The sequence below is a fragment of the Manis javanica genome, chromosome 2 (assembly GCF_040802235.1).
Source record: "Manis javanica isolate MJ-LG chromosome 2, MJ_LKY, whole genome shotgun sequence".
NCBI lineage: Eukaryota > Metazoa > Chordata > Mammalia > Pholidota > Manidae > Manis > Manis javanica.
In genome coordinates, this window is record NC_133157.1 from 162254607 (window position 1) to 162270177 (window position 15571).

At 37.0% G+C, this 15571-nt stretch overlaps 1 protein-coding gene across 3 annotated transcripts in view; it reads left to right on the plus strand.

Annotated features, from left to right (window-relative positions):
• Window positions 1–868: 868 nt before the first annotated feature.
• Window positions 869–15571, plus strand: part of PI15 (peptidase inhibitor 15) — a 30406-nt gene continuing 15703 nt past the window's right edge. The window contains exons 1-2 of one of the 3 annotated variants that reach the window (XM_017656060.3): window positions 869–1022; window positions 1577–1889. In XM_017656060.3, the coding sequence (XP_017511549.1) occupies window positions 1617–1889 (273 nt within the window). In that variant the 5' untranslated portion in view covers window positions 869–1022; window positions 1577–1616. Of the gene's footprint in view, window positions 1023–1548; window positions 1890–15571 lie in introns of all 3 variants that reach the window. The other 2 variants (XM_017656054.3, XM_017656047.3) reach the window with 2 other exon arrangements.

The following is a 15571-nucleotide window of genomic DNA, read 5'->3' on the forward strand; positions in this document are numbered from 1 at the left end:
ACATGGCTGTTACTTCAATGCCATCTTTCTAAGAAGGCACTTCTGACTGTTAGCAGCTGGCTGTGCTGCTTCATGGCCTCTGTGCTCTGTCCTCCACCATGTTTCCTGAGAGTCTGAGCCACTCTCTGCTTAAAATTTCAACTATATGCTTCTAAACCTGAAACAGATGTTCCCTTGGCTGCTGTCATTTGTCATGAGTGTCTCTGTTTGCTTTAGAGACAAGGCAGGTAAAAGGCAGACAGTTTGCTGCCTCATTCTGCAGAGAAAGAAATAAGGGGAGGGAGGGTGAAATAAGAGAGAATAAATATATAAATTACAGGAATAAAGCCACATGGAGACACAGAGTACCACCACTTGAGCATCTATTATCCTAATGTAGTTTGGCTACTACTGATTTGCCTGGCATTCCTCTTGAATCACATTTGTGGCCACCCAGATTAATGATGTCAGCTGATCTGCTGTTTTAATATCAGCTTGTTCTTTTCAGCTCCCATGTCATTTACTGTCTTAAAAAAAAAAGTGTACTTGTTACTCAGCCTTCTGTTTTCAAGAACTCACAGTCCTTTTTTTTTTTTTTTCCTTTCTCCCTTTTGTATGGGAACCAGGAACTAGAAAGCATTAAATGAGGAAAATTAACCACTCACAGAAAAGGTGGAAGCCCAGAGAAAAAGGGGTTTGTCTTTTATGGTTTGTACTTTGCAAGCTGTGGGTGTGACTCAATTTCCTCACCACCCACATGAAAAGGTTGCCACCCAATCACTGGTTTTTCTATCCAAAACCCCTCCCCTTTGATTTTGGCTAGGAGAGACCCTAAGGAAGACTGCCCTTTCTGGACGTTACAGACTGTGACATATAAAAGCTGTTAGCTGCTGCTGTAGCCAGCAGCACTCAAACCTTGCAGAGTTTTGCTCTCTGAGAGTTTGTAATAAGACACAGTCCTCTTACAAGAGTTCATGCTACAACCTAGCAGAGAACTTTAAATTTTTGGAAGAATAATATATTCATATTGGCATTGTGCAGAGGTAAGCTATTTAGCTCAACAAGTTTATTTTGCATGCCTTGATTTTAAAGTAGCTCACATTTTCATTTACTATTTTTTTAGAAATGAGATTGGATGATGATAACTTCTTGGTATGTGTTCTGTCACTTGGTGTCCATATATGTCTGGGAGACATGATCAGCACGTGCTCTCTTGTTACCTGGGATGCATTTTTCCTCTTCACTCTCAAGATGAATTTCAATTCCTACAGATTTCCCTTTAGAAATATGCAGCAATGCACTATGTGGTTCAGGCATTTGGGGCAAATGGTTCCCATTCACTTTAGGGTTAGTAGTCATGCTGTTTATTTTCCTCTGGCTATAGGGGGTTTCTCTCAGGGGTGTGCCTCAGAGCACCAAGTAAAATGTATAGAGATGACAATAGGTTGTTTCCTCGGCCTGAGTTCAACATTTGCTTGGAATTTTTGGAGAAAATCTAATCAAGCAATGCTCCCAGATGATGACTTTGTAAATTCATACCCTCTGGCCCTATTGTTTTTCCTTTTATAGACCCTAACTCTCCTTTTCTGCTTCAAAGCAAAGTAAACTGGGTGGCCTCTCCTCCTCCAGCCCTCAGAATGATGGCAATCTCTGCAGCCAGCAGTGCCGTCCTGCTCTCCCTGCTCTGTGAAGCAAGTGCTGTCGTCTTACTCAATTCCACTGACTCATCCCCGCCAACCAATAATTTCACTGATATTGAAGCCGCTCTAAAAGCACAGCTCGAATCTGTGGATCTCCCCAAAGCCAGGCGGAAGCGCTACATTTCGCAGAATGATATGATCGCCATTCTTGATTATCATAATCAAGTTCGGGGTAAAGTCTTTCCACCCGCAGCAAACATGGAATATATGGTAAGAGGAATTTGTTTTCTTTGAGTACTGAGTGAGGACGCATTACTGAAATTGTATATTAGAAGATGTTAGAACCTAAGGAGTGTTTATATGTTAAGGAATGTGGGCTTTTTACACATTGTAACTTAGGAAAGGTTCTTATGTGCCTGGTTAGCTTAAGTACTGTATCACCATAGAATTCAAGTGTCGGGGGTGGGGGAGCACTAATTTTCTTCTGTGAGTTACATAACCACGGGTAAATAAGATCTTATATAAGAAACATAGGCAAAGAATGAAGTTTGTTGACTGATCACATTTGAAAGGTCCACTTTTTGAAAAAATTCACATGGAACTTTTCCTGTGTTTTGTTTATCTAGTAGTCCTATTTATCATTTCTTGAATGATATGTAAAACATTTCTTGAAAATATGTATTTTTTAATTACAGGTTTTGTGTGCATGATTTATTTTTTAGGTAGGTGTCCTTTCAATTCCTTGGATAAAGCTCTTCCTCGACATTAATCTATTTATATATCTCTGAGAACATGCTGACTTTTCCTCCTTGTGATTTAATGCTTTGTCGTTCAGATAACAGTGAAGCCAGCATACTTGCATACTGTCCCAACTTGCCATGAACACATTCTGTGCTCGTTCTTAAAAATAGGCTGTCTATGTTTAAACCATTTTACTTAGGAAGAAAAAGAAAACCCTTGAGTTGGTTTTCAAAGGATAGGCATCTTTTGAAATTTACTTTATTTTTGGTTTTGAATTTAAACAAGGTTATGGTTTAAAGTTCAGCACCTCCCCAACGCACAGCTTGGAGACTGTCTAAGGCAGTGAAGACCACCAATATGGCATTTCCAGACTGGAGTGGGGGGAGGGGAGGTACCACTAACAAGTACTTATAAGTGCTGACCTAAATTTTGGAATTTCTATCAAATTCTGAATTCACCTACTTTATTTAAATAAGCTTTTTAAGTTTGTCTAATTGCAGATGTCAGAGTCACAGGAATGATAAAGACTTGCTAAATACACACACACACACACACATCTATTATATATATATAGTTCATAGAGTACTATTTAGACACTATGTAAATGGATTTTATAGTGTTTTTTAAAGATGGAGGAAAAGAAGATGTAATCAGTCATGGTGTATGAGGGGCGATGTAGTGCCATGACTGATAAGATGGGTTCTAGAAACTAAATGCTTGGGTTCAAATCCAGATCCTGGAGTATAAATTCTGTGAATTCATTACCTCACCGTGTTTCATTCACATCATCTCTAATGTGCGGAAAAGGATAGTATCTGCCACATTGGGTTGTTATGAGGAACATATGAGTTGAGGGGTAGAACAATTAGATCAGAGCCTTCAGCAAAATAGATAGATGTTCAGTAAACACTAGCTTGTATGGGTTTCTGTGAATGTCTTGTGAGAAGTGCCCGGCAAAAACTCGTTTGAGATTGGAAGCAGTTACCCACACCTTTGATGTGCAGATGTAGAAAGAAGAGGAAAAAGTAAAATTTTTAAATTACTATAAATTATGAGAGAAATTCTCATGGAATTCTATGTGAGATCAGAAAGGTATACTCTCCAGGCTTCAGTTGTAGGGAACGCTTCCCACTGCTGATCACACAGCTGTGCAGACCGAGGGCAGGATCAAGACAACTGAATCGGCGTGGGAGGTGAGCTCGTTTGGGTTCAAATCCTGGCTCTGCTGCTTACTTTGTGGCCTTGTACAAGTTATTTAATGTGTGTAAGACCCTATTTCCTTATCCTTAAAATGGGAATAGTAATATACATAATAACCAATCAGTATACAATGCAATTCACTATTTTATTGGTATTGAGGGCAGAGAGGTCATCGTGAGTATAGGCAAAGGTGTAGTACAACACAGTAGAAATGTGCTGAAAAAGCTGAATTTTTTTAGTTATGTTTCTCCCACTGATCAAGAATTAATTTATTCCACATGGATTTATTTAATTTGTTCTATGTGCCAAGGACTTGGCTGATTGTTCCCATAGATTATCTCATTTGAGAGCTCACATTCTCCCTGTGAGGTAGAGATTGTGATGTTCATTTTGCCAGTGAAATTGCTGAGACCCAGAGAGGTTATCAAATAAGCCAAGGTGGTATGGATGATGAGTGCTATCACTGGAATAAGAATTTAGGGCTGTGCAATTTCAAAGCTCATGCCTATGTTAGGGAGCATCTTTTCACTTGCTAGACCTAACAAATGCTCCACTGGGGGAAACCCCAAGAGATATCAGGATATCTTGTTTCCTCCTTTAAAATGCTGGCTGAAATTCTGTAACATTCATATTCTATTCTATTCTTATTTGCATCTCAAATATAGGAGCTATTACATGTGATTTATTTTGTAAGAAGCAGATACAGTGCTGATCAGATAGCATATGCTTTTTAAATGCTCCTTAACTCAGTAAAGTTAATAAGAAACAATACTCAGAACAGTAAGTTCTGTAAAGTGTGACTATTTCAAGTTATCATGTAAACACTGCATATAGTTAATTTGCACATGTATTGATTCAGTTAGTATTTATTGAGCATTTACTCTATGTTAGGCACTCTTCTTAGCACTGGAGATACATTCATAAATAAAACATAATCCTTGGCCCCCCAGGTGAGGAGTCAGACAATAAATAAAATGAATAAATAAATTACATAGTAAGTTAGAAGGTGATGAGGGTATGGAGAAAAATAAAGCTGGTTGTAGTGAGGTTGTGAAATTGAATAAGGCTTCTAGGGAAGGCTCACTGAGTGTCCTGGAGGGAGGTGGGGGTGAGTCACTCTCTGGATGAAGGGAGACCATTGCAGAGGGAAAAGCAAGGACAGAGGCCCTGAGAAGGAAGGACAAAATTGATTAGTTTAGTTAGGAAAATGTGCTCAACTTAAGGAAATCCTATTAGAAGAACTCCTTGAATAAACTGACCAATTGCAATAATTCATCTCGATCCCTCATGAAGACTCAGACAAACTTTGGGGGAAGTACAACTGAATAAGTAGCTTGGCGGTTGAAGCAAGAACTGTGACTTTCTCCAGGCCAGGTGAAAAGTACAGATCTCAATTTAATGTTGTTTGCTTTATTTTAACTTGTTCAGCATTGATTTGGATTGTGAGCAATTTGAAAGTGAGCTTGGTTCCTAACCTCTACTATGTACCTCAGTAACAGACCATTAGCTCACTAGGGCCACCAACCCTGTGTTCAAAGTATCCTCATCGGTGGGTGATATCAGCCTCAGGAACCCTGTAGATGATCTTCAGCTCAGGGCTTTTTCTAATTGCACCAGCCTGATATGCAATCACTTTCATGCGCACCTTTTCTCTCTGAACCGGTTCCCATGCCATTTCCTCTCTTTCTAATGTGTCCTCTTTAACTTATTCCATTATTTACAATCCTACCCTTCACCTTTATATAAAAATGTTCTATCTTCCACTCATATTTCTTACATTCACAACCCCATTTGATTTCTCCTTCTTTTGAATATCTATAACCCTTTTTGTCTATCACACTGCTTTCATCAAAATTGAACTTGATTTACAGTTATTTGTATATTTCTTTCAAAAATTTTCTCAATTTTAAGCTTTCAGGGTGCTAAGTCTGTGTTTATTCAGCTTTGTATCTCTATTTTTGACAATTTCTTGCATATAGACAGTGATCAATTATTTGTTGAATTTTGTTGAATTACCTGTGAATTATTATATAAATAGCATTGATTTTGATATTATTATATATTTTAATATTTTCTCATCATTATAAATACTATTATCACATGAACCTAAAATTAAAAAAAGTTTTTCCTAAATTCTAAAAAGCCTTAAAATTAAATGATTTCATCTTCTTTAAATACTTGGTTATGTTAGTGTGTGCTTGGTTAAATAAAGTGGAAGCAATTTGAACTCCAGAGTGTTGATGTTCCTATTATAGTTGTATAATATTTTCTTTGGATATATTGTCCTTGATTTTAGTAAAAAAATTTTATTTGAATTATTTAATTTTCCAAACACAGTATCTTTTCAAAAAAAATAATAATATAGATAGGGCTTAAGATATGCAAGTCAAACTTGTTTTACTCTTGGCTTCTGTTCTACAATTAGTTTATTGACAAATTTCCAGAACTCCTTGGGCACCAGCTATTTTTCATTCTTCCTAAGGGTAGCTCAAACCATGACTTTAAACCACAAACCACACTAGTTTCTTAGAATAAGAATTATCCCCAAAAGAATCGAAGTGCAAGATTCACACATGGAGTAAAATTTGTAGGATATTCCCGAATTCAAGTCAATTGAATAAACTAATTTAAATTTCTTGAGGTCCCTCCATGAGAAGATGAGATCCACAGATAACTGAAATCTTTGTCCTTAAACTATAAATAAAATGGTAAAAAACAAAACAAATAGGGAAAAAAATACTAAACATATAATTCAGTATAATGCACTGCTTCATAAGATTGATGTAATAAAAGAGGTATGGATAAACACCATGGAGATGTCAAAGGAAGAAGTGATCATCTCTGTTGGCCAAATCATGAAAGGCTCCTTGGATAAGGGGCAAATGAAACAGATGCTCAGGAAGGGGCAGGTTTGGCTGTTGTAGTAGGTAAGGTGATGCATGAACAGAATGGCATAGTACATTAGCCATATTGTTGAGATGTTGGAGAAAAGATTATGCATCACTTAATACAAAAGCAACGAGTGAGAATGTAGAGGTTTTAAAGCAGGGTCAGAGGTGCCTTTTAGAAGATGGTCCTGGTGATTGATGGAATTTAGATTGGCAGTGAAGGTGATCAGAGAGTGGACAGCCACAGAGTCAGTGGTGCTGTTCCCTTAGGCAAAGGCAAGGAAATGCTGGACACCTACCCCTACACACAATGGCAGGTGTAATCGACTACCTGAAGTGTAATACATGAGACAGTAGTGTTCACAGAATAGAATGGTGTAAAGGCAGATGAGGGACAGCGTGAAGATAAAGATGGATAGGAAATGAATAACTTAAAATTTTTTTAAAAAAGTAATGTAATTTGAAGAATCCAAAATAGCTCTATTGATAATATGACCTGTTTCATTTGTTTCATACCTACAAATATTATTTGCAGAGCTAAGGGAACAAGGCTTCCTATACTTTTCTAGAAAGGAAAAAAACACTAGTTGCCAAGTGACAGAAGGTAGTAGTGTACAGAAAGCGTGACTCGAATGAGTGGAGAAGAGATTAATCCATCCTCAGAAACAGCCAATAAACCATATGCCTATAATAGTTTATGACCTGGGAATAATGAAAAATGCTGACTTCATTTATTTGAGCTATGTGTGGAGGATGTAAATAATATAAACTACTATTATCTTTATTCAATAGATGACTAAACACCTGTGATGTCTATCCTTATCATTTTTTTTTTTTAGTGAAAACTGTCCCAGATGGCACAGTTTCTCTAATTCAGGAAGGATAACTCAATTTTTTTGTTATAAACATGAGAAGTTTGATGTGTCTATCTTACATCTTAGCAATGAACACTTTTATGACCACTAGAAAGCCTCCAGAGACCCCTTGCCAGCCAGCAGTGAACTGAGCAAGATCGCTGCCAAGAAGGCATTTCTCCAGCACATTCAGGACTCCACATTCCTGCTCCCCTAGATGCAGAATGTGTTAAGAGTCTTGGCTGCAAATGGAGGCTGGGCACATTGTGCAGGAATTTTCTTCCAAGGTGTACGTTGCTTAGTGTTACTTAGTTTTATTTGTATATGAATTTTCAGCTCTCTATGTACAGAGTCAGCTAAAGGTTAAGAACATTTGTGATCATTTTGAATACAGGCTACAAGAAACACAAATGTAAAAATGTTAACACAAGATGACTCAGAATCTCACCATTAAGCGGTAAACAGACAAACTGTATCATACTCAGATCATATATATGGTGACTATATATCTTGGTTCTCACTACTGCTTCTTTGGTGGTAAATGATGCTTGATCACATACAATGGTAGAGATTAATACTTCTATTTTATTCCTATTGAGAATTTGGAAATCCTAGCATTATAGTTGCTACAAAGAGAACACTCAGTAAATATTCATGGAACAATTGAATGAATTTTTACCCAGTGTTTCTGGGCATCTGATGTAAAGAGTGTGTGGTTCTGGTATTCAGCTGGGTCATTTGGTATTCAATATTTTGTTCCACAACATTTATTCATGGGCCTACCACTGTGTTGGGAGATTCAATGGGGAGGGAAGGACCCTCTTTGGTAGGAAGTTCTGAGAATAGACAAGTATATGGCAAAGCAGTCAGTTGAGTGGAAAAGAAGAATAAATTCAGGGTGCTTTAGCATCACCTGGGGCATTCTTAGCCCAGATTTGGACTTGGGGTGGAGAGGCAGGGAAGGCTTCCAGAAGGAAATGATTTCAAACATTAAACATGAAAAATAAAGAAAAGTTATACGGGAGAGAGTTAAGGAGAGGGGGACTGGGTTGTAGGTGTGGGAGGATTCTAAGAAGGTCCATGGTATACTGAAGGCAAGGATAAAAACTCAATGTGGCTTGGATGTACCATATGAAGGAAAACGTGATATTCAATGAGCTGGGAACACATGCAGAATCTTGCCCAGGTTCATTCTCAGAACAAAGGGAGTTACTGGAGGTTTTCAGCAGGGAAACTGTATAATTCATTTGCATTTCCAAAAAGTCATTCTGGCTACAGGGTAAGGAGCGTTGGAGAGAGAAAGAAAGCAGGGTGCACTGTCCAGAGGCTGTTATAGCAGTCTGGGTGGGAGATAATTGAAGCCTCAATGAAGGTTAAGATTGTGGGGACATGACAAGGTGAATTTAGGGATGAAATCAGTAAGAGTAAGTGATTCATATAGTAAAGTGGAATGAGGATTTATATAAGGAAGTAGTCAAGGAGAATGCCTCCATTTTTGACCAGGACAACAGGATTTCTCCAAGCTGGAGAACACAAAATAGGGGTTTCAGGGTGTCATTAAGTGGCTGCACTTTTATCATCCATAGTGCATATTTATGGAAGTTGACAAAAGTACCTACTATGTGGGAGGAAACATTCATCTACTCTCAAGAATTTTGGATTATCAAATGGACCGCTTTGGGTAAATAGCTAGAGTAGTGTCATAAAGATAGCATGGTTGGATGATTTTATGCCTGGGAATCTACTCAAGAATTTTTGCAAGAATGTTTCATTATCTTTTTTTTATAATAAGTGCTGGGACTTAAATCAATGCAAATTCAAACTTTTTTCAGTGACCTAGGTAGCACCAGGCCCATCTAGTCCTTCAGACACACTCAGGATAAGGTTTCTTTGGGAAATGATTAAAGTACGTCAGAAAAATTCAAGTTGACTGATCTGGCTGGACTGGTGGCCTGAATTTACTATATCTGAAAAACTTTCAATAGTAGGTCAATGACCATTAAGTAGTTATGAACTTGAGAAGTTTCATTGTCTGTGATGACTTCTGAAGAATGGTGTGGGCAGTGGGCAGGGAAGATAAAGGCTAACAGCTTAAACTGATCACAAAAAATATTTGGCATTAAATACAATGTAGACTGAAGTTTGGAGGGATGGGACTCAGTGTTTCCAGTCTATGTTATCCATAGTGTCCAAAATCAGGTACCAAGCATATTTTTTTGACATGGATACGGGAGCATGCCCAACAAGTTGTGTTTTTAGACTAAACTTTTCATGACTCTTAAAATTTCACACCACATATTCATATTCCAAACTGAAATAGTTCAGAAATGTTGCTTAAGGACAATATTTTTTCTCCTAAAAAGTGAATCAAATTCATATTTCATAATTTCATTAAATAAGAACATTCTAGCAGAGCTGTCTCTGCATTCCAGAGAGATCATGTTTTTAGCAGGCACTAGGTAGGCGGAAAGGCATTTGAATTCCTCTGACCAAGTGGGCATTGGCAAGATTTGGGTTTTGCAAGATAGTTTAGCAATCAAGACACTAGCTTTTAGATTATTGTAACACTGAGCTGGTAAAAAGTTAACCACACATGAAAATGTCTTCCTGGCTCATAATTCCCATATTATTAAATAGGTGGTGGGTATTATATTTCCCTGGAAAGGAGAACTATTGCTAGAATCTATCAACAAATATAAAATTTAAAGATGAAACGTATGTCAAAGAGGGATTCACAGAGGGGAATTAGGAAGTTTTAAAACATCTAAAATAGTCTCTAATTTTTATTTTCCACTGTCTGATTTTATTTTCCCTTGAAACAAGCCCCTCATACAATTATGCTCCTGATTATTTAGTTGCTTTAGGGTTTATCTGTTTTCATTTTATCTGATTGCTTGCATAGTTGAGATTAAAATTTGGTGCATCTTAAGCTTTAGGCTACCAGATAATGTTGTCAAAAGTGCACCTCACACTACTTCCCATTTTAAGAGGCTTTTGAGTTCGCTGACACCAGTGCCGTTTCAGGGCCTGAATCCTTAACAATAATACCTATCATTAAATGCTCCCTGGTCCTGCTAGGACTGTGTTAAATACTCTTCAGTCACTATCTTGCCTAACTGACAACAAGCTTGAGAAATGGGAACAGTTGTCCTCAATTAGAGACAGAAAACCTGGAACTTGAAGACTATAAGTAACTTCCTCAAGGTCACAGAGCAAGTAAATAGAAATGATGAGGATTCAGTTCTATCTGACCACAAGCCCACGCTTTGAAAGTGCATACAATACACATTCCCCTTCAGGTGTTCATCTTCTGCTCCTGAGCCCATTGGCTAGGGAATTTCCCCATGTGCATTTTATCTGAAGATATCACTGCACATTAGAAAGTATTTCTTCAGATGGAATCAAGTCTTGCTCCCTATGTTCCTTCTACCCTTGCCAACCATATAGGAAAAGTATATGGTCTCATAGTGCTTCAAGTCCTCGAAGGCTGTGAGCAGCTATGTCTTAGACCCTTAGCTCCCAGTCACACAGTTCTTTCTAAGCCTTCAGCCTTTATTTTTTCTCAATAAATGTAGATTTATTTTTAATCAGTTTGGTACATAATACAGATTGGCTTTGAAGTTTTTCATGAACTGAAATATATATTTTTAAATACAGCAGTGTCTGTCTGTGCAAAAAGTATCTGTAAGGTAAAGTGTTTTGATGGAACTAAACCTGCATGAGCAACTCAGATGAAAAATCTGAAAACTTTTCTATAAACGATCTAATTAAAAAAAACAAATTATTAATTAAGCCTCTAGCCATTTGTGTTAAATACCTATATACACCACCTCTCGCATCCAGACTGTTACCCACAGAGCCAATCAGGGAATGTTGCACAAAGATATTTGTTTTCTGAAAATCCTAGGAAAGGTCAAAAGTTTTGCTATTAAAGAGATGGAAAATCAAGGTATTTTCCCTCATGCCTTACACCACACCTAGGCACATGAATGGTGCCATTTAGAATCATCCTGGAGCTGGAAGCAGTGTGGCTCTGAGCAAGGTAAGCCTCTCATTCAATTGCCATCCCTGGCTGGCTTCCAACAGGTGTGTGTTCTTCTGACAGCACAGTGCTTAGAATTTATGTGACCTGACTAGTGCCGAATAGCAATAACAAATTATTTTCCATTTTTTCTGTTCCTGTGGCTGCATCCTAAAGCTGGGCTGGCAGATTTGGTGGGCACATTCTCTTACTGATTCATATCATATTCTCATGAACTAAGTTGCTTATAGGCCAAAAATGTGTTTTAAATGCATGTTCAATATTATAAGGGCAAACAATTACCTTTTATAATTTTTTATCATTTTCTTCAAGATTTCAGATTTTCAGGAAGTTACAGCTATGTTTCTCCACCATGTTAGCTTGTGATATATTAGTTGATAAAACCACATAGAGTTCCCATGATTTCTAATAAGCACCATGACACCATCTGTGTTATCTCTGAATTCATATTTATGGAGCTGCAGGCTCCTGTTCCCTTCTATGGATATTGTCCTTCTCAGAATGAGTGATGTTAGCTTATTTGTACAGCAACATACAGGACAATTTCTCTACTTCTCTCACCAATAATTCTGTCTTTTATGAACACACATACCAAACACCCTCATAGAGTTTAGTACCCATGTCTGTGACAGTGGGTCATTTCCCAGATGAAATGCAATATTTTAATATTTATCAAAAGTTGGATCAATCATAGACCAGAGCTGAGAGGAAGCATACTGATGTAAGTGCATGTATGTGAAAATTACTAGATGTTAACTATCAAAAATGTCCCCTTCTTCCTAATCCTTCCATGTGGTGTGTGACTATATATGTGGGGATGAGGTAAACAGGAGTGGGACAGGAAAGGCACAATGCTCTCCGCAATCAGAAAGACACTCTGCCAAATAAGGCCTGAGACAATTATTTCTAATCAGAGAGAACAGAGCCACTTTCCAAACATACATTCAATGTTCCCCAACCTTGAAGTTTTGATTTCATAGGTCCAGGATTGGGCTAGGTATCTGTCTTCCCAAAAGATCCCCAGGAAATCCTGGAGTAATTTCCCAGAAGAAAACTCAAAAATGTGCTTTGAGAGCTGTCTTAGATCCTGGTTCAGGACACAAGACTGAGCTGAGGAAAATGTCACATGGCTCAAATATCCACTTATTTGTCAAGAGACTATATATCGAAAGAATTAATAGATTAAGCCAAATGAAGAATAACCCTAGGGATAACTTCTGTATTATCACAAAATTTCACTTAAATATTCATTCAACACCTGTTTCAGAAAACATCATGTGGGCATTATGGGTGAGCCACAGTTGTTTGCAATATGAAATGACACTTACTTGGGAATATATTTGATTGATGAAGGAAATTTCAAAAGAAGCAATCTTTCAAGTAGTAATCTTTCAGGTAGTAAGTATATATATATATATATATGTGTGTGTATATATATATATACATATATATATGTATAATATACAAAAATGTATCATATAATATATTATAATTTGCAATTATTTCCTAATTTCTTTGGTAGTGTTTTCATTACCTGTCTTTTCCCTGATCTGTAACCACATCATTCTTGCTAATTGTTGAATGAATTCACAGTACACAGTGCCTCCCAATAAATAGTCACTTACTGTCTGCCTAGATGAATTAATTACCTAAGGTCCTTATGGTTAATCCAGAAGTTTGCATTTCTTGCATTTTCCAATAGTGAGGACAAAGCAACAGTTCCTATTTATGAGTCTGTTGTAAGGAGGTTTGGAGAAAAGGTTGTTCCAGTGTTACTCTTTCTTATCCCCATCCAGGAATATTAAGAGGGAAGGTGATTCATCTATGTCAGAGTAATGATGATAATGATGCCTTACACCAGAGTTCATAAACTTAGGCCCATCAACCACTCTAATTCATAGGCACATTAATTTGTGCTGCATAGTATTGAACTGTAAAGAATTTTACATTTTTAAAAACTATTTGCCAACATGTAATAGTTGATATATTTCATGTATACATCAGGATTTCTAGATAATCCTGAAAAGTGGTAAGGTCTAGAGACATAGCTTTTTTGAGTGGGCAAATTTGCTCCTTTCTAAGTCTCTTTCTTTTTTTCCCCATATAACTGTCCAGAGGTCAAGCAGTAATAGCACTTTGTCACCTTACACCATATACTACTTTACTCATTTTCATCACCAGACCATCCCTCCAATGCAAGTATTAGAATGCAATTACACTTATATAGATCTTTGGCATTTAAGAAATACTGACTGAAGTATAGTTTCACTGTATAGATTTAGCCATGCATAGTTTTAAAACATTGGAAGTTTCTTTCCTTTATTAAATACTCTTACCTCAAATTTCAAATCTATTTCTTCTATCCATGCTTTCATTAATTTATACATTAAGGTTTTAGATGTATGAGAACTTCCTCAGGAGTCTCTTTCAATAATCCAGGTCACAGATGATGGTGGCTTGGACCAAGGTGGTGGCAATAGTGGTGTTGATTAGTGATTGTATTCTGGATATACAAGGTTTGGGAGGTAGGATGAATATTTGCTGATGGAGCTAATAAAGATTATGAAACAACAAAAGAGTAAAGATAACTACTACATTTTTGGCCCGAACAACTACAACAGCAGTCAGCAAACTTCTGTAAAGGATCAGATAGTAAATCTCTTCACCTTTGCAGGCTTTATCATCAATGTTGCAATGACCTAACTCTGCCTTTATAGCAGAGAAACAGACATAGATCCTCTGTATAAACAGGCCGTAAGACAGATTTGAAGATGAGCTATGCTATTCACTGATAGAAGGAAGATGCTATTCACCTGAACTAGAAGATGAGCAATGCTATTCACTGATAGAAGGAAGACTGCAGGAGTAGCCGGTTAGTGGGTAGGGAGTGGGGTAGGACTGTGAATATCTGGAGCTCAATTTTGGACATGTAAAGTAGAGGTTTAAAATAGGTGGTGGATAAACTAGTCTAGAATTCAACTGAAAGGTCTAGAAATATAATTTGGAATAATACCACCAGCATATAAATGGTATTTCAATTCATGAGACTAGATGAGATTACCTAGCAGTGAATGTAGATGTAGTGGGGAACTTGTTTGGGATGGGCTAAAGAGAGAATGGAAGAACACAGATTGGAAATTCTTAGATAAGACAACTCTCAAGGAAGGTCACTGTAAAAGGAAGAAGAATGGTACAGTATTTAGAAAATGGAAAGGGGTCAAGAGAGGGCTTTTTTAAACATTTATGCTGTTGGCAATGACCCTCCCAAAGAGAGTACTTCGCATCATCTCTTTATGGAAATTTAACTTTCCCATGTATATGCCAGGTGGTACTCACCTTATCTGAGGAAAATCTTTATTACTTTTTTTAAACATTTAAAAATACTTTGTATCTCACTTTTATATTTTATGATAGATGTGGTTCCATGTTTTATAGTTATTTTTGAGGCTTGAAGGAAATTTTTTAAAAATCAAGTTCCTTTAGCTCTCTACTTCCCTTATAAAGTAGACTCAGTTTAATATGATTCCTTCCCCCTTCTCAGGCCTCCCCGACGCCATCCCTCTCCAGTGCAACCAAAGCACATCCACGTTGACCAGCTCTCAGTTTCCTCTATTGGCCATTTCTACCTAATGGGAATAAAGCCACCAATTTCAAAACAGAACCACAATCATACCCATGAAATGTTTTAAAAGCTTTTGGCTGCCCTCAGAGGAAATAATTTTGTCATCACTTAATTTCACTTTAATGGCTCTTTTTCACTTTCATAATTTTTCCAATCTGACTAACCCAGAAAAATATCTAAGTCCTAGCTAAATTATTTTTTTTAAATCCACAATTTATCTATCTAAATTGACTTTACTTTTTATCTGAATATACAAGAAACGACCACATAATATTCAAGAAAATAAATGTCTATGGGACGTGCCATACTGTATCCAGTGCCATTGCAATCAAAGCATCTGTGATAATAATCTATTTAGAAATGTGTCTCCACAGTCTCAAAGTGTGATATTTTTGTTTTTAGCATTTTACATTTTTGAAGATGGTTTCCATGTGCAGAATAGATTTTTCAAGAGGTCACATTTTTTTTCAAAATTAATATCCTGGTTCTTCCTTAATTTAGCTTCAATTTATGAATTGTTTGATTTTTTCATAAATATAGCATTTTTGACAATCACATTTGTTTGATTTTTGTTACTCACAAATTTAATTGACTACATTTCCTAA